This window comes from Amblyomma americanum, chromosome 2 (assembly GCF_052857255.1).
Source record: "Amblyomma americanum isolate KBUSLIRL-KWMA chromosome 2, ASM5285725v1, whole genome shotgun sequence".
NCBI lineage: Eukaryota > Metazoa > Arthropoda > Arachnida > Ixodida > Ixodidae > Amblyomma > Amblyomma americanum.
The window spans coordinates 26,214,754-26,237,850 of record NC_135498.1 but is presented as its reverse complement, the minus strand read 5'-3'; the positions used below and the strand labels follow the sequence as shown (position 1 = coordinate 26,237,850).

General features: G+C 49.4%; 1 protein-coding gene across 1 annotated transcript in view; it reads left to right on the top strand.

Annotated features, from left to right (window-relative positions):
* The window catches only part of Snoo (Sno oncogene), a 107,489-nt gene extending 86,659 nt beyond the window's left edge, over positions 1-20,830 (top strand). Inside the window, exons 3-7 of the mRNA XM_077653575.1 lie at positions 7,511-7,779; positions 7,915-8,004; positions 12,238-12,440; positions 13,801-14,009; positions 15,935-20,830. Coding sequence (XP_077509701.1) covers positions 7,511-7,779; positions 7,915-8,004; positions 12,238-12,440; positions 13,801-14,009; positions 15,935-16,189 — 1,026 coding nt within the window. The 3' untranslated portion in view covers positions 16,190-20,830. The remainder of the gene's footprint in view (positions 1-7,510; positions 7,780-7,914; positions 8,005-12,237; positions 12,441-13,800; positions 14,010-15,934) is intronic.
* The last annotated feature ends 2,267 nt before the right edge of the window (positions 20,831-23,097 follow it).

The window sequence follows — 23,097 nt, the reverse complement described above, 5'->3', positions numbered from 1 at the left end:
GAAACGCTAAGGCGCCCGTGTGCTGTGCGATGTCAGTGCACGTTAAAGATCCCCAGATGGTCGAAATTATTCCGGAGCCCTCCACTACGGCACCTATTCTTCCTTTCACTCCCTCCTTTATCCCTTCCCTACGGCGCGGTTCAGGTGTCCAACGATACTTGAGACAAATACTGCGCCGTTTCCTTTACCCAAAAACCAATTCTTATTATTATTGCCCCCCCACCCCCCACCCCACGGCACGCAGGCCTGGGAGGCGGGGAGTTACGCGTGCGCGGTTAGAGGCTAGCTGGCAGTCCTTGACTGGTAGCGGCCTCTTCCGCCAGATGGATGGTGGTGCCGCTGGAGCTCAGGGTCCGGGCTTCATAGCAGGGTCTCCCCCGTAAAAAATAGATTCCACGGCTCTTTCTGTCTATATTAATATTCATTCTGGAGCGAAAGACGCGTTTATAGGGGAGAAAATTGAATTTTAAAAATGAAGATTTTTTTTTTTCACCCCCGTCACTCCATTCAAGCGCGTGATCTACCAAGACCGAAAAAAGAAGGCTGACCGTTTGGAAGTGAATGCCGGCGTAACTTAGCCTCAGGGATCCGGACGAAAATGACTCTCGTCACGTCACTGCGGTTTGCTTTGAACTCTGGTACAACGGAGTCGCGCGTGGACATTGCAGAGTAAAAGGGGCTAGGAGGTTCGGCGATGATTGCGTCGCACTCGTGGCAAAGCGCCATCTCTATTGCTTCAAAAAAGACCCCCTTCTCTCTCTCACTCTCTGATTGTGGGCGCTTTGTGGCTGCCGCACTTCTCCGAAATACGCTTTCTCTCCCTCCCTCCTTCTCGGTTTCCGCTTTTGCTCGGGCACGCTTCGCGTGAACTGGCGACCCCCACTTCCTTGCGTTCGAGAGCATCGGCTACTCGATCCTTACATGAATCAAGTTCTGGCTTATGTCTGCGTTGCTTGGTGTTGTTGTCAGTTGCCACTCGTTTCCTTTTATTAGGTGTATAAATAATACCCCCCCCCCCTCCCCCCTCGCCGTATCCGTGTTCGAACGTCGTCGCCACACAAGCCTGTTGTTTTATCCTCGAGAGAAGAAGATACGTAACTCGCGCTGTGCACGAACACCCTCTCCACTCCCTCTTTCTTCTTATGTTCGTCCTTCTCGCACCGGCTCACGCTCTGGACTCGCCTTCGTGCTCTGTCCTTTCTTATTTCTTCGTCTACTCTCTGCGCGTCGCTCCATATACAATCGGCTTTCGATGTAATCTTTTAAGTACAGTGGAGGAGTACGGGGTTGAAAAGGGAAGGGAAGGGGGCCCGGAGGTCAGGTTATTTATGCTCTGCTTCTTTGTCCATCTCTTCTTCCCTTCCTCCACACAGTGCGGTGTTTCCCCGGCCACGATTAATATCTGAGCGACTGAAGGTGAGAGGAGGAGGATGAAAGAGAGACGCGGAGCGAAACCGCTTGGAGTGTGCCCCCGTGCGAGTGGTGCTTCCTTTGGAGGCCCTCCTTGCTGGAGCCGTTATTAAATCCTACAGAATGCGTGTGTGTATATAGTGTGTCTTCTCGGTGCCTTCGTTGCTCTCTTACCCACACTGCTTTTGTCTGACGAGCTAAACGCGCTCTATTTCCTCTTTTTTTTTTGTTTCCGGGCCGGTGAGGGGAATGACAGGGCCGTGGTTGTGGGGACGAAGGGGTGCGGTTTACCTGACCGCTTTTTACCAGACATTCACCTTGCTCATTGTTTTTTTTCCCCCCTCTCTGTCTGCAGCTTGCTTCTTACATACGCGTCAACGCTTGGTTGTTATTGGTTTTCATTTTTTATGTGTACTTTCTGCCTGGTCGATCGGCGGAACTTTGGCGTCGTAACATCGGAGAGCCGCTCCCTCCGTTCTCGAAACCCTTTTGTTGTGCACAAAATAGACGTTTTTTTTGTTCTCCTGCATCGCCACCTGTGTCCTTCTCTGCGATGCATCTCGTTGCCTCCCCCCGCGCTTTATTCTTGTTTCTTTTTTGAAGCACAGCAAGAAAAAAATGGTGAAAAAAAAAGGGGGGGGGGGCAAGCTTGGCCTCTATCAACGCAGTGTGACAAAAAAAGGAGTAGAAACAGAAGAGTTCGCACGAAGGGAGCCAAATGTGCGCGGAGTTGTGTGTGCTCTGCACCACGTCTTATTTGTTTGTTTGTTTCATTTCGCCTCGCCCAAGCGGAGGCCCTCGTGCGAACTAATCTAGTACACAGTGTGAACCGTGGCGAGAGGCTGTCAGTGGCAGAGACGGATAGGGAGGGCGTCCGGAATGGAGGGAGACCGTGCCTGCGGAGAGGTTAAAAAAAAAGAAAGAAAAAGAAAAGTAGCTTGGGGCGTTACTGCCGCATGGTGCTCACTCTCTCCTTTCGCCCTTCGTGATCCGATCCGAGTTGTACCGGCTGGGGTTTTGAAGGGGTGCGTGCCGGCGTGGATCTTTGGCTGCCCTTGAAACCACGACGGCGCCGCCTGGCGAGAACAGTCACCATCTGTGCCAGCGTTGAGTTGCGTCGACGGAGGGTTATTAGTAGCCTCATTTTCTGTTCATAGTTGAACAGTACCAACTGCAGATGCGCAGCCTGCGTTAAAAGTGGTTGCATCTGGCCCATGCTTCGTGGCTCATTATGCAGCGCCCGCTTTCCATTTCCCTTGACGATGGGAGGAACCCTCATCCTGACCACCTCGCTGAAAGTTGGGACGACTCCCAAGAGCCACACATACCACACGGCTCAGAAGCGAACGTTTAGGGCTGGCATTACTTTCGACAAAGGCTGTACTTGTATGAATACAGGCAAGTGCAATAATAAATCAGTCGTGGGTGGCCCCTGTCCGGTAGGCTCGTGTGTCTTTCCGTGTCGTGTCCCACGTTGAGCCTCGGAAGGGAGGAGGTTGCAAGTAGGAGAGAGAGGGGGGGGGGGGGGGAAGGAGGAGCACGGTTGCATCCGCTCCGTGCGGCCCGTGTTACTCCTTTGCCCTATTCTGTTCGGTTCTTTTTCCTATTCTTTGCTTTCAACGCGGCCGCATATATCGGACTTCCTCGCAGCCCGGGTTCGTTGTCTCGTGCACGAGGGCCGGGAGGTTGACCCCGCAAGGGAGAGCGGGCGTTTAGCTCGAACGTTGTGTTCCGATAGCACGCGCGAGCGTCGCAACGAACAACGGGGCCGCGTTGTGTTCGCGGCCCTTCCTGTGTTGGGAAGGAGCAGTTCGAAAGGGGGGGGGGGGGGGGGGGGGGGTGGGGGGGGGGGAGTAGAAGGAGACGCGCTTATAAAGATCACCCCTTTCACCACGACTGCCGATTTTTTTCTTTATTATTTCTTCCAGATCTTGCGTTAGGTTCGGGCCGAGGTTTAAGCCACAACAGTCCTCTCTTTCTACCCGCTTGATATTAGCATCTCCGACCTGTTTCTTCATTGGCAGCGTTTGGCAGAGCTTGCATCGTGAATGGGAGGGGGCGAGCCAGTGTGCCGGCGAAGCGAACTCCGGTCGGTTGGTTCTGCCGGCGTCGTGCTGTCGTCCTAGTAGCGCTGCGTGCTGAATGTGGGGACCGTATAAGAGCGGACGGCTTGAACGGATCAAGGTTGAAGGAAAGGGGGTATAAAAAAATATATGCCCCCGTAACTTTATATGCCCGTTTGTTCTTTTACGTTATCCCCTTTCTTTTAGCCCCATAAAGAGACAGCAGAATAATAATAATAAAAAAGAGGAACCCTCGCCGAAGCCAGATGGCGCCGGATGCGGTGCGCTTGAAGTGCACTCCACGCGCTAGTGCAGGCGAAGTAGTGAGCGCACCAGCAACAAAGAAAAAAAGAGAGAAAGATGGCAGCAGGGCACGCGGCGTTGGCGCTGGAGTTCTCTGTGGCGCTACGCAGAATGAGAAGGGCGAGTTGTGGACGCGACGCGGCGGCCCTCCGTCATGGCTGGAGGCGAGTTATGATGACAGCCTTCCTCGGTTGCGCGGCCTCCCTCCCTTTTGAGACCTTCCCGACGCCGACACCACCACCGCCGCCTTGGACGCTCTCCTTCTTGCCTTTTGCTTTGTATCTCGCGCGCTTGTTTGTAGCGAGCTCGAAGCGGCCGGGCCCAGATTTACGGCATTGCTGTTTGGGCCGAGGCTGCGCCGTGCCCCCCCCCCCCCCCCCCCCCCCACGCACACACACCCAAGGCTGCCCGGGCGTGCTTATTTCCTCGCCAGTTTGGGGATGCGGTCTCAAGAATGCGTGCCGCTGCGCACATTGTGTGCGCTGTGGCGGTTGTGGTATCCGTATCCGTGGCGTCGCAGCCGCCGCGTGCGTAGTACAGCTGGGTCCGCCGTGCGCGGGGTAGAGGAGCGCGGTTGCGTTTTGTATTCTTCGTCGGGCCCAGCGAACGTAACCTGCTTTCTCCATTATTTTCATCTGCTCCTCTCCGTTGACCACGAAGCCGGACAGCCATGGACGAAATGGCCGAGGCGTTTCGTTTTCGGGAGGTTCAGCGCTGCTCATGCTGCTGTACCACATACAGCACCACCACGGTTGGTCCTACCGGGTCTAATTTGTCCGTGCGCCGTCTCATCGCGAGTGCCTGCGAACGCTTGCATGAACTGGTAGTGTTTGCTCCCTCCACTACGGCACCTCTTTCTTCTCTCAGTCCCTCCTTTATCCCTTCCCTTACTGCCCGGTTCAGGTGTCCGCCGAGATATGAGACAGATACTGCGCCATTTCATTTCCCCCAAAACCAAGTATTATTATTATTATTATTATTATTCATTTTTCTGTGTACCCGCCGCGTTGGCTCAATGGTTAGAGCGCTCGGCTACTGGTCCGGAGTTCCCGGGTTCGAAGCCGACCGCGTTTCGATCGACGCGAAACGCTAAGACACCCGTGTGCTGTGCGATGTCAGTGCACGTTAAAGATCTCCAGGTGGTCGAAATTATTCCGGAGCCCTCCACTATGGCACCTCTTCTTTCACTCCCTTTCCCCTTCCCTTACGGCGTGGTTGAGGTGTCCGACGATATGGACAGATAGTGCGCCGTGAACAGGCAGTGAACAAGCCGCACTGCGTACGGCCGCTCGAGTCTGTGCAGAACGCGTATCATAATTCGCTTTGTCAACTTTTAATGATAAGTTAATACGTTTGAATGGATTGAAGTTAAGAAGGATCGTCCCCTTTGAAACGCTCGGCTTTTTTTTTTTCTTCACATTTCTTTAACGGTGTAGTAAATCAGGCTATGAATTCGCCATTTTCTTTAAATATATTTCCTACACTTCTAAACCTTATGTCACCTCTCTGCCTTTGAGCCACAATCGCTTTTTTTTTTCAACTTCCGCTACTTCCACCGCGGATTCATCCCCGCTTACGAGCCGACCGTGGCGACATCTCTTGAGATCACCAACAACTGAGCTTGTGAAGGGCTGTTTCGCGACGTCTCCTGCTTGCCGCCTTGCATTGAATGCGCGACCCGTATGATCTCTGTTTGGGTATGTAGTCGTACCTGAGATTTGGGCCTCTTTTCTAATTACACTCGCCGTTAGCATCACGAACGTGCAGTGCGGACAGTTGCAGCGCGCAACGGTTGAAAATGTTCGTTTAGATCGCGGTGTTCGAGTCCCCGTGCTCGACTCGGCTAACCACCGCAGAAACCAGTGCGTTCGCAACGGCGGTTGAAGCGTCGTGGTCGCTTTTTCAAAGCGGCTTTGTCGTCAGCAAGCATCGGGGTGTCTTCTTCCACGCTACGTGCCGCCGCATCTCGCGGCCGTGAGGGCGCGCTCCATTGGCTCGCCTCGTCGGGCGATTCCGTTCCGGCAGCCCGTGTCCTTGCAACGGGAGACAGCCCCCCCCCCCCCCCCCCCCCCCCCCCCCCCCCGCACCTCGAATGTGTGCATTACGTTCAATGTCACGGCGTCCGTTTACGGCGCGTCGGTCGTCGCATCACGCCACCCTCGTTTCCTGCACATGTTGTGTGAGAACGACAGGTGCCATCCTGTCCCGCGGGAAAGATGCCCACCGCTCGAGTTTCGGTGGTCCGCGCACACCTGCACGCGCTCTCCGCTGTCGATGAGTCGGCTCGCCGGGAGCATCCGACACTGCCCGGAGGAGGGCTGGTTCGAAAGCAGGCGAGCCGGAGCTGGCTGGAGGGAGTCCCTCTCTGCTTTGCACGCTCCATGCATTCGCAGTGCTGCGTCCATAAATCACGACGCCGTGGGCCCGGGAGGCGGTGGCTCTGTTCGTGGGGAAAGGGTTTCGGGGTGCGAGGGGAAGTTTCGCTTGCGTAGTGCGCGTCCGACCGTGGAGTGTGGTGGGTTGATTTCCCCGTCGTTCCTTTGGGGCGAGACGGAGGAGAGCGGCTGTGACGTACCGCGCGGCACCTGTGCCCTGTGGTTGTGCGGGGGGGGGGGGGGGGGGGGTGGGGGGGTGTCTTTGTCCCCCAGTGCTTGGAAATAGCGCTAGGGGAGAGTGGAGTGGAAGGGCTCTTCTTGGGTCTTGTCACCCCCCCCCCCCCTCCAAACAAAAAAAAAGTACCTGGGTTGACCTTTTTTATCATTCATGTCATTATTATTATTATTATTATTATTATTATTAGTAATAGTAGTAGGGGTAGTAGCTGCAGTAATAGTAGTGGCAGCAGTATCGTTATTGTTATTGGCAGCAGTTAATTGTCTGTATGTGCCCACAACGTAGTTATAGCATCATCGTTAAGCGCCACGGGCCACACATCATGGTTTGCGAAAACCGCAGCTTGAAAATAAGAAGCTGCACTGAAGAAACTTGTCTTTGTTCGTAACATGGTGGTGGCTGCATAACCAAACCGCCTTACCTTGCCGCAGGCCACGCAGTTAACCACCCAGGTGAGAGAACAGAGAAAACCTTACTTGTGGCGTTAGTAGAGCTGGAGCAACTGCAGCATGATCAGCATGTGTGCACCTACAGACCATTCTGCTGCTGGCAGGAACAATGCATAAGAAGATAAACTAGCTGTCTTTTTGGCATTTCCCAGAGGCATTTGAAATGTTTTAATTTATAGTGCCTCCGCTGACCTGAAAGAGACGTGTGCGATCCTGGCCGCGACGTTCGAATTTCAATGGAGGCGAAATTCTAGAGGCCCATGTACTGTGCAATGGCAGTGCAAAAATACCAGGTGGTAGAAATTTCTGGAGCCCTTCTCTACGGTGTCCCTCATGGCCTCAGTTGCTTTGGGACGTTGAACCCCTATAAACCAGAGTGCCTTTGGGAGGGGCATGGGCATTCTACTGAGTGTTATCGCAATATTTTCATTGCAGTAATCAAAAGCTCCTCGCCGAAATAAACATGGCAGGACAATTTAAAACACAAATCTTTCAATATGGAAATGTTGCTTTTCCGAAACTACAGACGAAAAAAATTCCCATGCATGTGGTTTTCACAGCTTGCTAAACATGCGCAGTTATGTTACTGAAATATGTTTATTGCGCCTGCCGCACCGCAGCACTCCAGATGACCCATTGCTCACCGCAGTGCTCTTTCTGTCACTAACGCAGAGCCCCCTGCATGTGGACGTACTGAGCAAGAAAAAGGCGGCACGTGCTGCTCTGGCCGTCGATGCAGAGGCGAGCGGCTTCATGACTGTGGGCCCGGACCCAGCCTTCCTGTACCAGCATGGCCAGTTTGCTAGGACCTCAGCCTTCAAGCCATGGAGCCCCGTGCCGTTCAAGGAGCGGTTGGCAGGCAAATTGATCCCGCCGCACCTCATAGAGCAGCTACCCACAAGCCTTTCTTCTACCGCTCTGCCAGTCTACCTCAAGAATAAGTGAGTATTCTTCCCCCTTTTTTCCAACAAATTGAGCTTGCCAGATTCCACAGTCTGTGCAGAACTCGAGCATTGATGAGTAAGGCGAAGGAGGAAAGCAAATGTGCCAACATTGTTCTTCATCCTTTTCAACAGCCTGGGCTACCCTGTGGAGACGTACCTTCCAGTAGACATTGCGGAAATGCAAAAGCTAGGGACAGCGATGCTCAAAACAGACCCTGACAGGTTAGTGCTGCATTTTTGTGCTGTTTTTTCAGACTGCAGAAATGCGGAACCTGTTGCCGACTAAAGAAGGGGGAGGGGGAGTTTGAAGAGAAGGAGGAAGACAAGCAAGTAGATAAAATTTGTTGCAGTCATGATGGCAACTGTGATTCAGTCACAAACATGACATAAAATAAGCCTATGTCTTTATTTATGATCTAGTTCTGGGCTTCCATGTTGCTTCGATTACGTAAAGTGCAACACACCTCATTAGCTAATAACCTCTTGCATGCAATATTTTTCAAGGTCAGCACACATTTGAAGGCAGTTTATTGCTCTTTGAGCTTAGCCACATGCAGTCAGTCTTTTTCACCAGATGTGCCTCCCTCTGGGGAGTGCGCGAAAATTCGTCTGCTATAGAGAAAACTGGATGAAACCAAATGCACATCATATTGGTGCAACAGGCATGATCCACATCTGTGAGGCGGTAACTAGGCATGTCGAGAGGCAATTGTTCCACCTGTGGGCATACACTAACTGCAGATGTGGAGTACAAGCTGGCAGTTTGTTTTCAACCACTGCAGCTTGGGAGGGGACAAAGAAGGAGAGGTGTCCATGTGTGGCATGGCCATGTGGCAAAGGCAGACAAAAGCCAGTTTTTGTACAGTTAAAGGACTGTGGACAGTGAACGGAACTTTTAGCAATAGGGCAGTATACTGGGTGATTGTTATTAAAGTTTACAGACGTTTATTTGAAAAATAAAGGCGCTTTAAAAATAATTTAGGTTGGTGCAGTCTGGGCTGGATATGGAATTAAGGGGGGAAGATTATATTGCAAAATTAATGGCCGTCAACATTGAAGGTGAAGAAACGTTTTTAATTTTTTTTATCGGCAATGTGGTTTGAACTACTGAACACCAAAAATACACACTTGAAATCCAGTTGGGTTGGCTTTCCCACATTGCACATTTGTAAAATTCTGTCGCTCGCATTTCTGCTGCAGCAAATGCAGACGTCATTTGTGTATTTGATGACATAGAAGTACTTAACGTGGTTTCAGGGACGGTACTGTGTGCAGTAACACCATTTAAAAGTGTGCAGCACGGGAAAGGCAGGTATGAACTTTGAAGTGCACAACTTTGACGTTCCATACTTCGAACCACATTGCTGATGAAAAAAAATTAAAAAAACAGGGCTCACCTTTTATGTTGCCGGTCTTCAGTTCTGCAGTATAATCTGGCCCCTTAAAGGAAAAATAATGTTTGATTAGTTAATTTCAGTTATTTAGTAGTCTAATTATGAAGCTCTGTCACATACATAATGTATACCTTGCTGTACAATCCACCTGCAGAAAATGCAATGCTATATCTTTCACAGTTTTTAAAATAAAATTTGTAAACATTAAAAAAATTCTGCATCTGTGAGTGTACGTAGATAATTTATTACAGCACTGAGTTTCAGTTTCTGCAGGCTTTCGATTTCAAAGATCAGAACACAAGTCACATGCGTTTGCAAAACAGTGATGCTTTCTCCAATGTGTGATCTTGAGTGCACATCACTCATGGTTCTGTTGTTCGCAGCAGACAGTGGAGCAGTAAATGTGTCACTGTTTTGTGAGCACAGTTGACTTGTGTACTGACCTTTGATGCCATAGCCTACAGAAAACTAAAACTTGGTGCTGCAATAAATTACCTGCGGGGCAGTGGGGCACATCTTCTTGACTTCTCTCGTCCCAGAGACCATGCATGCTGTTATAAGTAAAAATCGGGACCTGAAAACATTCCCCCTGTGCTCCTTTAAGGAGAATGGTTAATGTCATCAGATTGAATGTGTCAAGGAGCAGTGTAATTACCTAATGAAAGACAAAAAAGTTCCTTTGCTTTATTTAACCTCAATGAGCACTTGTAATAAAAATTGGCAGTGGTTTAGCTCTGGTTAAACCTGGAGTGACGCGATAGCTACAGCTGGCTGAGTGAAACTTGCTCAGTTGAATTGCCAAGTCAGTCTTTCACCGCTCCGTTTTGCTGGGCCTCTCTTCTTCATCTTCGTCCCACTTGACACGGCACGTGCGCATAGCGGTGGCAGGTCAATTTCGCCGGAGGCGGCAGCAGCAGCTGCTCCGCACCACGTGGCTGGTCACGTGACCAACCACGTGACGAAACATGTGATCAGCCACAGCGCCGTGCCGCCGGCAGCTGCTCCGCACCACGTGACCAACCCTGTGACAGCGTGGCGCCGCCGCCACGCTGTAGGCTCGGAATGCTACCGTAATGTAGCTTTCGCTGCAGCAACAACAACAATAATAATAACAATAATAATGTTTATTTCAACTAGTTTATACAAATGCGGGCCTGCCAAAACCACAGAAGGCTTGAGTGGCAGCGCCCAGCAGCAGGCAACACACCTGGTACACGATGTCGCAAAGACCGACACAGCAGAACATAGGAAACATTCTCAGGTCAGAAAGAAAGAAAGAAAAAGAGCCACAACATGGCACTGAGGAGTTTGTAGTAATTAATAACGCAATTTAACCAGGAACGATTTCAGTGTGTTACGAGTGTTAAGCAAAAAGATTTCTTAGTTATTTAGTTAAGGAGTTGCGGCACATAATACTTCAGAAGGCGTTTGCCATATCTGGTCCGGCTTTCGGTAAACCTATTGCTTTTGTAGCAAAAAATTCCTTGCTTCATGCTAGTGCTGTTTGTTGTGTAGAGTGTACCTTGTTTTGGTTGTTCATGCTAGCCATATATGTAGACACAGGCGTGCTGCCTGTGTTTTAACCGCGCCAAATGTTTTAACCAAATGTTGCATTTAGAACAGAAAGACTAATCTTAGTGCATGCTGGAAGATTGTTGCACTAAATCCACATGACGAGCAATGCTGTAAGAAGGCGGAGTGCCTGGAAATTTTTAAACACTGTATTCTAACACATATATTCCTCCACACCATATGTGAACATGAATTCATAAAAGTTGTATCTTTTTGAGTGCTAAAAGTGGACCTTGCCAGTGACAGTGACGTGATTACTGTGCCAGTTGTGCCAAACTGCACCAAAAGGCAAAGCCTGCTACATGCTGCTACATTATGACAAAATATCAGTAATCTGCACTAGGGCAGTGCAAAAACTCCGTATTTTCTTAAGAACGAACTTCTCGGGCACCATGCGTCATCTTTCGTGAACGTGTATGCATGCTGCGTGTCATGCGGCCGGGCCTATTGTCAACCCACGTATTCAAAACCAGAAGAAGCGAAATAGGCCTGAAGCAAGCAGGGATTTACTGCGGCCATCCCATGGTGTGGAGGGCACGCTGGAAATGCACATGGCAAAAGCATTCACAATGGATGCTGGTGTTCCAAGTCCTTGCTCGGCCGAAGTGGGGAAATGGCACGCTACCGTGAAGTTTTCAGTAGGTGCCGATTTTGGGGTTTGCGTTGTTGCCCTATCAAAAAGAGGCAGATGGTCCCAGATAATTTTTTTCACTCGCATCAGACTATCTCCCTGCTGCGCGGTTCCTGTTCTCCAGCGCATAATCAACGGCACACATCTTCAGTTTTGCATCGCAGCTTCTTCGCTGCGCAGGCAGCGTCATGCTAATAACGCATGACATATGCGAAGCCATACGGATGCAACGCTGAAATCGTAACTTTCGAGAATATGCCTCTTATGCATTTAGTCTGGTTGTTTTGAGGTTATGTGATTCTATCCGTAGGATAACATTTTAAAAATAGTTTCAGCATAGCACGATCTGTGTTCCACTATATGTGCATGCACAGATAGCCTTGAGGGGCGCACACCGGCCGCTGCGCAGGCGTAGTTGGGACCCCGACTTCCCATTGAACCGGAGCACAGTAGCGGTTTGCGCTGTGCTAAAACTGTATAAAAACTCAGTTCTTCTCTTTTACACATCGATTTTCCTCACAAACATAGTTGCTAGGAATGGCAGAAGATGGTGTGAAGTGGCATGCAATTTTTTGCTGTATACGAGTCGCACCAATATAAAGTCTAAAAAAAAAAAAGAAAGAGTTATACATAGCAAAATGCGGTGTATATCTGCACCAAATGCTCACTTCTTTGCACCAGAAGGCACTTTTGGCTGCTCCAAAAGCTGCTCTAAAGTGACCTCGGCCAATCACATCACTGCAATGATTTAAACTCGGCTGCCAAGTTTTGTCTCTTCACTAAATGTTGAATCGTAATTTGGCATAAAATATGGCACAAAATTTTGGTTATCAATTTTGTCTGTTCTATTACATGCAGGCTTGATGCACCCATGACGCTACAGCATCTCAAGAAAACTGCTGTGGAAGTGGTCCCCAAAAAGGAGCATGTGCCAACAGCCTGCAGCAGGGCATCGGAAGAGGTGCCAGTGGGTGCAGCACCGGTGGGAAAACTTGCCAACGGGAGGCTCTCTGCTGACACAGAGGAGACCATGTCCAATAGCAGCCTGAGCACACTATCTGGTAAGCCACCATAATGCAATTCTTTTAATCCCTCCGAATTTAGTGTTCATCGCAGTTAAAATGAGTTCACCCGACGCCCCAGCTGCGGGAGGTATGGATACCTGTGTGTAAGTGTGTCAGTTAAAAAGCTTTTTTTTCGTAGTGACATCTTTGAAGTGATTCCTCACACTCTGTACTCGCCCATTTTCGCGATTAGGAATTTTTGGCTGTTTCTAATGCTAAAAATTTTTCTTTGTGGTCAACCGTTTTCAGGCCGTTCTGCTTTTGGATCAGTGATTTTCCAGCTGGCTATGATAATAATAACAACAATAATAATTGGTTTTTGGGGAAACAAAATGACACAGTATCTGTCTGATGTAGTGTTGGGCACCTGAACCGCGCCGTAAGGGAAGGGATAAAGGAGGGAGTGAAAGAAGAAAGGAAGAAAGAGGTGCCGAAGTGGAGGGCTCCGGAATAACTTCGACCACCTGGGCTGCACATGCCTAGAAAGAGGTGTTTAGAGCAGCCGTGCAGTCATGGTGTCACCACTGCAAGAAAATTTGTTGCTGTGCAGGGTGATTCCGTTAAAGGGTGGCAAGTTTCATAGAAGTATAATTGGAACCCTCATATCTTAGAGCACGTCCTTGTGTCCCCACCAGCAGTAGCACGTTGTACCATCAGACTTTGGCTATTTTCCGAGATTAGAGGCAGAAATGGCTTCTCTTCTGGTGGGGACTAACTCAAAAAGTGGCGTGCTCATGGGAAAAAGGACACTCTGAACTTCCATTTGAATGTCAGCGTCATTGCCACTATCATCATCGGCCCAGCCACACACATGCATAGCAGGACAAAGGTCTCACCGGTTGATACTAATTCCAAAACTTACTGAACACCCTTCTTATGTGAATGTCACGAAAAGACATTAGTGGATGATTAAACAGGGTCTTGATTGGCATGGAAGGTAAAGGGTACACAGCAGATTTCATTCTTATGCCATTTAATCTCTGCCTTAGAGAGAGATGCTGAATAAGACGATGTTAAAGAGCAGTGTCTGCTTCTTCCTTATTTCTAATATACATCTGCATGCAAGTGTGTGCATCCATGTGCGTACCTTGAGACAAGCTGTTCGATTAGCGTGATAAAATTGTCACCTACTGGACAAAACAGGGTCCACGAAGACTAGAGCATGCAGTCACTCCATGTGAAGCAACATGCGTGCTATCAATGGCAACACTCACAGGGCTGGGAGGCAGTAACATGAATCAGGCTTAATGTGGGGTACAGTGACGAGTACAGTGGAAAAAAAAAACATGAAATTAAAAATCGTAAATGAAACGGGGAGTTGTGTACTGATGGTGTGTGCTCTGTGGGCATCTTGCAGGCGTGGAAGACGTGGGTCAGGCTGAAGATGGCAAGGAAGGCAGTCCCCAGATGGTCTCTGAGTTGCGGGGCCTCTGGGTGGCATTTGAGCGGCACTCTCTGGGTGATCGGGCCCGGCAGGACATCATGCGCGAGGTCAACCTGCTCCTGGCTGCCTACCAGCAGCGCCACTTCCTCGCAGGCTACAAGCTGCTGCTGCAGCAGCGACAGGTCAGTGCCCCGACTGCAGGGCTTTACCATCATCACCACCATCAGCCGAGCTGCGTCCACTGCAGGACAGAGGCTTCTCCCATTTGCTTCTTATCAGCCCTATGCAGCACCACTACGGCCACCCTATGCCAGCAAACTTGCTACAGTAAAAGCTCGTTAATTCAAGCTTCAAGGTTCAAGAAAAATTTTCGTATTATTGAATGGCCTCGAGTAAACTGTCAAGAACTGGTTCCACCACGTTAAATTTATTTGGTGAAAGTCTGGGCAATGAATACCTGCTTTTGAGATAAAAATAGCATGGCAATGACTGTTTTTCATGTTTCCACCAATGCTTTGTGGCGTGCATGCTGTCGGAAGCACAACTGCTCCAAAATTGGCAGGGCCTATCCGGCATCCTTCACGGTGCAATGCAGTGGCACCATAGCATGTAAGGAGGCTTCATCATATGAAGAGTGACGTCGTGGTGTGCACAGTTTCGGCACACTGGAAGAACGGAACGATGTCGACAGAAGTGAAGGAAATGCTCTGCGGTGCCAAGGCAGGGAGAGACGGGGGAGGGGGGTACCAGCCAGTCAGCACCCGAAACGTCGGTTGGCTAGCTGACGCTGGCTGGTGGAGCTGCCGTCGCTGTGAGCTGACGTGAAGCTCGGAAAAGCGAAACCGAAACTAAGTGGTCAGACCATTGTCGGAGACTGGGCTGTCCATTTGTTATTGCGCCTGCAGCTGTTAGAGGCACGTGTACAACTCTGTAGCATGGAATTCAGGTTTTGAGTAGCAAAATTCGTCGATCGCTTGCTGCATCAGTCATATCTGGACGCAGGATCCCTTCGGTAGCTTGTTCAAATTAACTGGCACAAGTCTTATAATGCCTGAATTAGCGAGCGTACGACGCCACAGACTTGCACGGGTGTTGGCCGGGACCAAGCCGGGACCAAGCCGGCAATTATAATTACTCAGATTTCCGAATTAACAGGGGTCGAATTAATGAGCTTTTACTGTAATCTCGCCCACCCGCCTGCTGCTGCATTTACCTTTCCTCTATTACTCCACTCCATCCACTTTGTTACCCCAAAGGGCCATTGATAGTCTCTTCTTTGCAATGCATGCCCTGCTCATGTCCATTTCCTCTTAACTTCAACTAAGTATCTTAATGTTAACTCTTCCATTTCCTCTCCTTTATTTCAGCTAGGTATCTTACTGTACCTGTGCTCTCAGGGTGCTGCTGCTGTTGCTGCAATCGAGAGTAGACTGTTTCAGTCTAGAGCCCTTCCTAGCTTTGTATGAAAAGATGCAGAGAATTGCAGTGATCATAAGCAAGCACATTGTTGAAATCACTGAGAACACATCCACATCACCCATTTCCTGCAGTGCCTGTGGATGGCATTGTGCTGGGAGCTGACTGACCCTAGTTTTCAAGATGGGTGGAAGCTTTAGCAAGCCTACAACAGTGCTGGCTGGTCGGTGCATAACAGTACATGTGCAGTGTCAGAGCAAAATGTCAACTTGAAGCGTAAATAAAAACTAACAGCATGCTGTGGAAATTTTTGTCCGCTGCCTATGTTTCCCCTTTGTTTTTCTGCCATTAGCGCAACTGGTGTCTGCATTTCAGTGGCAGGGTGTTTTAGTTAAGTGGCAGCCTTTCAGTGCAGCACTTGCATTGATCAAGCATGCTGTTCAGAGTGCTGCACACAATGAGACGATTCACTATACAGCACTGGAAATATGAATGGCTTCACAGAGGTGCTTGTCATCTGAAGGAAGAAGCAGCGAGCATGAAAGAATAATGCATGAAATTCTCTTTTTTTTTTTAGCCTGCCGGCACCCGGTATGTGCTAATGCTAACAGTCCATTGACATCAGTGACTGCTGCTAGCCGATTGTATTAGAAGCAGAATGTAAGTTTGTTCTGTGCTCTGTGCTATGCAGGAGGCAGAGCCCATGTCTTGCAAGCTCGGCTCCATGCCCAAGGGTGGCGACATGCCATCCCCTCGCTTGCCGCTGAGTGGTGTGCCCACGTCCCCAGCCGGCACCACGCAGCCGCCTGCACCACCACCGCAAACCACCTCTCCACACGCAGTAGACAGCGCTCCAGTGAATTTGTGCGAAGGCAAGGAGGCGGCAGCACACAGTCCCCCACAGGTCTCCCCAGTGGAACAACACAAAATGCTCCTCGCCGCCTGAAGTGCTGGAGGCGTCACGTGTTGCAGCAGCAAGTTTCTCGCAGTGCCCCCACCTGAGACCCTCCACTTGTTTCTTTCTGTGCCATTGCTGCCATTGACTTGGGAAGCTGTGCCTGCTGTAGTAGTCTGAGGGAAGTGTAGCAAGCGTGGGTGTACCCCAGGAGGCTGTGGTGCGCCACACATAGCTGCCCTTACCATATTCCTACAGAATGGCCTCCTTGGAGCTGGCCTCCTTGTATACAGTGCTCTGCATCACTGTACCCAAATTGTGGCCCTGTAGCCTGGACAACAACTGAGAGAGTTACAGTTGCACAACTTATAAATGTCAAGTGTTTCCGACACCCGACACCAGAAAAGGAAACGACTGGGCTGGTTTGATCTAGAGGCATGGAAGAGTGGAAAGGAGGCTATGTTTGGCCTGTGTGGCTCTCTTTCTTTGATCACACTTGGGCTGCCTGCAAAGCACCCACCAAAACTGCTCACATGCCCAGGTAAGACTCAGAGCATCCCAGATGTGGTTAAGCAGAGGCCCCAAACTTTTCATTGTTTCGTTGACAGAGCTGAGAGCTGAAATGAATCCAGGTGGAACATGCCTCCTTCACTGGCAGAATTTTCAGGACAGTTCTGTAGATGCTTTAGAATGGGCACAAGAACGAAAGGCTTAGCATTTCTGCTATCAGTGGCAGGGTGGGCCCATGTCCTTGCCAGAGCTGAGGAGCACAATGCACATGCATTCGAGCCAGCATTTGCCTGGCACCATCTGTGGTGGCATGTGCTTTGGGCTCCGTGCTGTTGACAGAGACGACGACATGGGTGATCCTTCTAGCCCTGGTCAAAAAGCACACAACAGCATATCACGGTCTCAAGTAGCACTTTTCCCACATGGAGTGGTGGCCTGGCCGGCCAGCCTACTGGGGTCACCCCGTTTGTGTAGCAGTGGCAGCCTGTCCAGGAAGAAACGTCAAATGCAATACTTTTTCTGGGACTGCAATGCACACGCTGACTGTGGTGACTGGTGCTAGCCACGACGTGCTGCCAGTCAGCACACACACTGTAGGATCTCGCCTTCTGTTCCGCTGAGATCCTCTCGTCTTTCCTCTTTCAAGGTGTCCCCATTATTGCTGTTACGTTTTTTTCCTCCTCTCTCTTCGTGAAAGCGAGGACAGCTGTGTTGTCAGAGCATGCATTCTTTTCGTTGTTGTTTTGTGTCGCTCACCGTGTAGTGTTCATAACTTCTTTTTAAGTGCTGGCCTGCTGGTTTTTCCTTTCTGCCTTGAGGGGCGGGTGGGCTGAGTTTAATTGTAGACAGCAGAAGTTTTAATGTTTGTTGTTTTCGTTTGTTGTTGTTGTTGCGCCAGTGCATAACAGAGCCACTGCGCAGTGAGGAGTATTCTTGATGATGTGGCGTGCCTGAGACAAGCACGCTTGTGCGGTGCAAGCCGGAACTGTGGGCTGACAAACTCAAGGCACCATGATCTAAGAGCAAGTTCTCCCATAGAGCTTTGAGAGAGCATTGCTGCTGTGATTTGCTGACCCTACATGCGTGTTTTGCGTGGGTGGTCAAAGGTGAGAGCGAGTGCCTAATGTTGCTCAGCAGTTCCGGCTTGCGTAGTGCTGATATGCATGTGTGCACTTTTCTTACTGTGTTTGTGAGCTGTTGGCATTTCTGTTGCCTGTATGGTATGCTTGTGCATGTGTTTGCGTGTATGCTAGAGCATTCTGGCCCAACGCTGCTGTTGTGAGTTGTCGCAGTTAGGCATGGACGACTTCCATACGTCTTTTTTTTAACTCTCGCTTGTCATTCCCATAGCCCATCATGTAGAGTGTACTTGTAGAACTGTGGACGCCTGAAGCACATGGCAAGAAATTTGCTCGGACACTGGTTTCCTGGAGGCAGTTGGTCGCACTTTGCGGTTTGCATGGATCACTGATTGGCAGGCAAAGGATTGAAGTGTGCTTCGTGGCATGGAAGTTGGCAGTGGAACAAAATCTTGCACCGTAGCCCTCATTTGGTCTTGGCAATCTGCCTCAAAGATTTGTGGACTCTAAAACTAGCTTTCGTGCATTTTGTTACTGTTGGGCGTCCAAACCATCCAGCTCCATTTAGCATGCATTCAGGGACTCGGAGAGAGTTTTCTTTCATGACTATTCGTTTTTAGACGGGTTCATATTTGTTTTTATGCCGTTTCACTGACCCCAGTGAAAGAGCAGTTCCCGCCCATTGCTCACTCAATATTTGCAGCTTATTATGTACTTCACACCACATCTACCATAGGGGTGTCCTTGCTACCTAGGAAACACTTCATTTTGAACTACAGGCGGTAGGCAAGGGTTGTAGGTCGTACCTGTTCATGTGAAAATGTGATTACTCTCTTCTGCTCTGCGGGTAGCATATGTTGCTTTCGCAGACGCACACACATGGCTTGCATGTTCTGTGCTTGCCAGTGCAGTGTTCTTTGCACAAGGATATTTCTGACCCCAGCACACATACACACAGCATGTTTGCACAAAAATGATGTGGAGCGGGCAGACACGCATATGTTTGTTGCTGCAAAGTGATGCAGGTGTTTTATTTGTCGCAGTAGCACTGCTTTGATTCCTGTGTGTGTCTGGCAGTTACGATACCTCATCTGAGTGTTTTCGGCGCCTGGTCGAGCCATTGTTACGGTTTTAAGGTTTTCTTTTTCATATGTGTGTGCGTGCGTGCAAATGTGTATGTATGCATGTTCGAAGTACTACTCGATGCGGGTTTTCAAACGTGTGTGTCCTAGTCATGATGTCCCCACCTTTACATAGCCCTGCACAAGAATGTGTCGCTCCGACACTCATCGTACAAAAAGAAAAGGGGAAAAGAAAGGAAGGCAAAAAAGAAAGTGGAAACGGAGGCGGCATTCTCCAGGACTGATGCCTCTTCCACTACTCTTTCCACACGCGGAGGAGCTCTTTGTCAACGGCACAAAAGTGACATGGGAAACACTTACACGAGATGGCGTGCGGCTCTCCCAGGCTGGAAAAACATCGACCTCATTGTGAAGCCGCCTCTCGCAGTACAAAAAATCCGTGCCAAGAGAGAGACACTTGTCATTCTTTCCACTGCACCCAAGCAGTCAGCTCCCTTGTAAAATTCAACTCAGCTGTCTGTCCCTACATTGCTTCCCTTTTGGCAGCCGTCATTCTTATTTGTCCCATCTCATGGAGGCGTTGCGTCCTTGTTTTGTGTTCACTGGAAATGGACCTGCGTTTTTTAACCTGCCACACCCCTTTTTGTCACCTTCTTCCTTTTGAGTAGTATACGAGCAACGCTAGTGCCAAGATACCAGTCAGCCTGTCCCCATTGTTTGTGGCATCATCTCACTGTATTTATTTTTTTGTTCAGATCATGTCACTTCCTGCAACTCATATTGCGCACTTCAAGTAAAACGGAGACAACTGCAATGCGGGCTGACACACAGTCGCACCATCATGACAGGTTTGTTCGAAGTAACAGTGGCACCTGTACATACAGTTATACCGGTCCCCACCCTTTGTGGTTCATACTTTTCTTTGCACCTTTCGTTTGTTCGTCCAGTCTGACATCTCGTATCCTTTCGTCGCCTTCCATGCACCGCTGCCGTGCAGGCATGATCCATTCACATCGTTCCGCATTTTACCATCATCGTATGCACAGCAAGCTTCCCTGAACATTTTTTTTTTTGTCTGGCAAAACCAGCTCTTCAGAGGGCCTAAGTTCTTCACCCATTCAAGCCATCTTGAGCAACTAAATGCTAGACCCAAGTGTTGAGAAAATGGGCGCAGTACACAGCAAGTAAATGTGTGCTGTAGGCTTAGTGTTATTCATGGAATCGAGCCTTTGAAGGTCCATGTTACATGTTGAATGAGGAGCTGCGACTGTGGGCGATAAGTTTCGGCTGCAGTGTAGAAGCATGAAAGAAACTGCATGGCAGCATTTGGTTGATGTTTTTGAGCTGAAAGCACTGGCAGCATCCCAATGTTTAGCTTGTACTATTGGACACGCTGTTTTGTATATTCCTCAGATTGGCATGTCGGTAACCATGATGACGTGTCAGCCCATCCCCACTGTTGTAGTCCTATTGAGCTGTGCTAGTGCTGTGTGACCGGCCTGAGTAGCATTCTTTACATTTCAGGCACTGTTAGTGGCTGTGTAAAAAGGTTGAAGCCTGCTGTCCATTGTGGCTGTGCTTGTCGCAGCCAACAATATCACAAGGATTGTATCAGTGCTGGGAAGCTTCACATGTTCGAACTCAAAGAGGAGGCTTGTTTGTAGTATTGTGAAAAACTTTGTCCAAAAAGAATGTTGACAGCACTGGTGTAGAGTGGCAGCTCCTAATTCATCGGCATGCGGCCATATTGTAAATTTCTCTTACTCAGGTATGATTTCAATGTTCAAATCATTTTTTTCTTCTCCTTTTTTCATTTTTCCAAGGCTCACAAGGAAGCAGTAGCATCAATTTTTTGTGCACCTTTCACTTTGGAAAAGCTGCATGAATTGCAGAGAGAGTGAGTGTTGCCTGTGTGAGGTCATGTGCAATGCCTGGTTTTGTTGCTGGATCTGTAACCACTTTTGCGGCTGGACAAAGGATGCAGCGTGAAAGGAATGCTTTTGGCAGCGCTGCCAATTGCATTGTGGCTCCATGCACTTTGTTGTGGTATCAAAGCCACGTGCAGCGATTTCATTCTCAATGTGTGTTTCTTGCCCCCGAAATGCGTTTCATTGTTGTGGTCAGCAGCTGTGCACTCATGCAAACCATGATGGAATGTGCGGTTGCTGATGAGGAGGGCGTTTAGCGTAGCTCGTTAGGTGCACAGAGTCGCTTTGGTGTTTTTGGCCAGGCTTGGTCTAGTGTTGGCAAAATGTTGCAGTTTATATGCAAGGCATCGGCGTGTAAGGAAGGAGCCATTTGCAATATCCTGGCATCCCAGGCGTGCAAAGGGCTTATGTGTACCAGTGGGGCAAGAAGCATTATGCAGTGAATACTTTGTTTACGTGCTAGGAGCCGATTGTACGCTTACATTTCATTGTGTGTTTGTTGGCACTTGCAGTTTTGCGTTGCCAAAATGTGTGTCGCATGAATGCACTCAGCCAGTTGACTGTCCTCAGTGGGAATGCAAAATAGGGAATGGCAAGCCACTCTCATTCGTCAACTCAAACATTTTTCGTAGTGGAAGCTAGCATAGATGAGATTAAGCAGGCTGTCACATGATGACAGAAGGCAGTGCACAGGGATGAAACGATGAATGAAACAAATGCTGTGTGTTTCTTTTTTTTTTTCTGAACTTTCCTTTCAACTGTTGTTGTCCTGTGTCCAGGTTACACTGTCGTTTCTTGCAGTGTTGAGCAAGCAGTGTATCGTTGAATTGAAAAAAAAAAATGGCAAGTTTGGTCGCACGTTGCATGGTGTTTTGCATTGTGGTGCCATTTATGGCAGTGGATGGAAGTCAGATGGCCAGCAGGGCAAGTGTGTAGAAGGTTCAGTGTGTGTCGCACAGGGTTTTTCCATTTGTCTACCCCGAGCAGCAGATTGTGGTCCAGTTCTGTGCTTGATGCTGCATGTGTAGGGAAGAGCGAGTTTGCCGTGTGTTTTTTGAAGGTTTGTGCAGCAGCCTGTATTCAGGCGGGCAAGGAGATGGTGGTGGTTGGTGACCGGAGCAAGCTTGGCTCCTGCACACAAGACTGTGATCAGTGCAGGCAGGATTGTGATACTTTGCGTGAAGGAGAGAGTGGCATCAGTGAAAGCGAGAGAGCAAGTTGCGTTAGCCTGGTTGCAAAACCAGCGAGATGGCCATGTGCATGCAGGCTGCAGCCATAAACAAGCTGCTTCCATCCAAGCCTTCTGTTTCAAAAGAGACAAATGTTTGAACATTAACATTTGTGCCCCCCCCCCCCTTCCGCTTCAGTTGAGTCCACACTATATTTTCCGCCCTGACTGTGAGCAAGTGCGGAGAAGGCACTTCTGTTTTCAATTCACTGTAGCTTGTTTCTCGGCTGAAAAGCTGTCCTGTGTGCCATCTCATTGCAGGTGGCGATAAGGTTGCGGTACCTGTGGTTGGTGTCAGTCCGACGTCCCTTGCTCTCGAGGCAATGCAAAGAGAATGGGGGAGGAGTTGGCATGTACTGCCAGCTCCTGCCTGTGTTAGGTCCTGCACAGTCCGACGTCGTGTGGCCTTTTTCTTTCAAATCCAAGAAGTTGAGCAGGGTCGCGGGTGTACATACACAAGGCCAGAGCGGTGCTATAGAGCGACAGCCATTCCCTTGGGGACGGCATGCTTTGCTAGCTTGTGTTGCTTGTTGCTAGAGTGAGAAGAAGGGCCTCTGGGGGGGAAGAAGGCAAAGGGCACCGAGGTGTGTGAGAGATGCGTGTCGGCTTCGCTTGTGAGAGAAGGCACAGAACCTAAGTCACTAGCACCCCGTACGTGCACGAGGGTGGTGATATACTCAACGAATTACAACTATCAGTCCTTCTCATGCGCCCTTATTTCATTGTCTGTTTTTACGGTTGGCGTGTTGTTGGTTTCGATGCTTGGGCTGGAGGGGTGACTGGTGCCTTGCGTGTCGCTATTCACGCAGGGCATCCAACAGAGCATTCATTCATGACTGTTTTCGTCATTGTTTTCCCTGGATGCCCTTGTGCACTGTCTTTCTCCTCTCCCAAGAAAAGGGGGAGAGAAGATGACTTGAAGAGGGTGCAATGTCGCGAATACTTTGTGACATAAAAGGCTTTGTACATTTGCTCACGGCTGTAGAATATTGTAAATATATGTACAAGTCATTTGGAGGGTTTCAAAGAGATAGTAAAGGGTTTGTATCTCAAAGCTGGGCTTCGTGTGACTTTGCTCCTTGGCTGCACATTGTGCAGCCAGCTGCGGTGGTCTTTGGATATGGACTTCAGA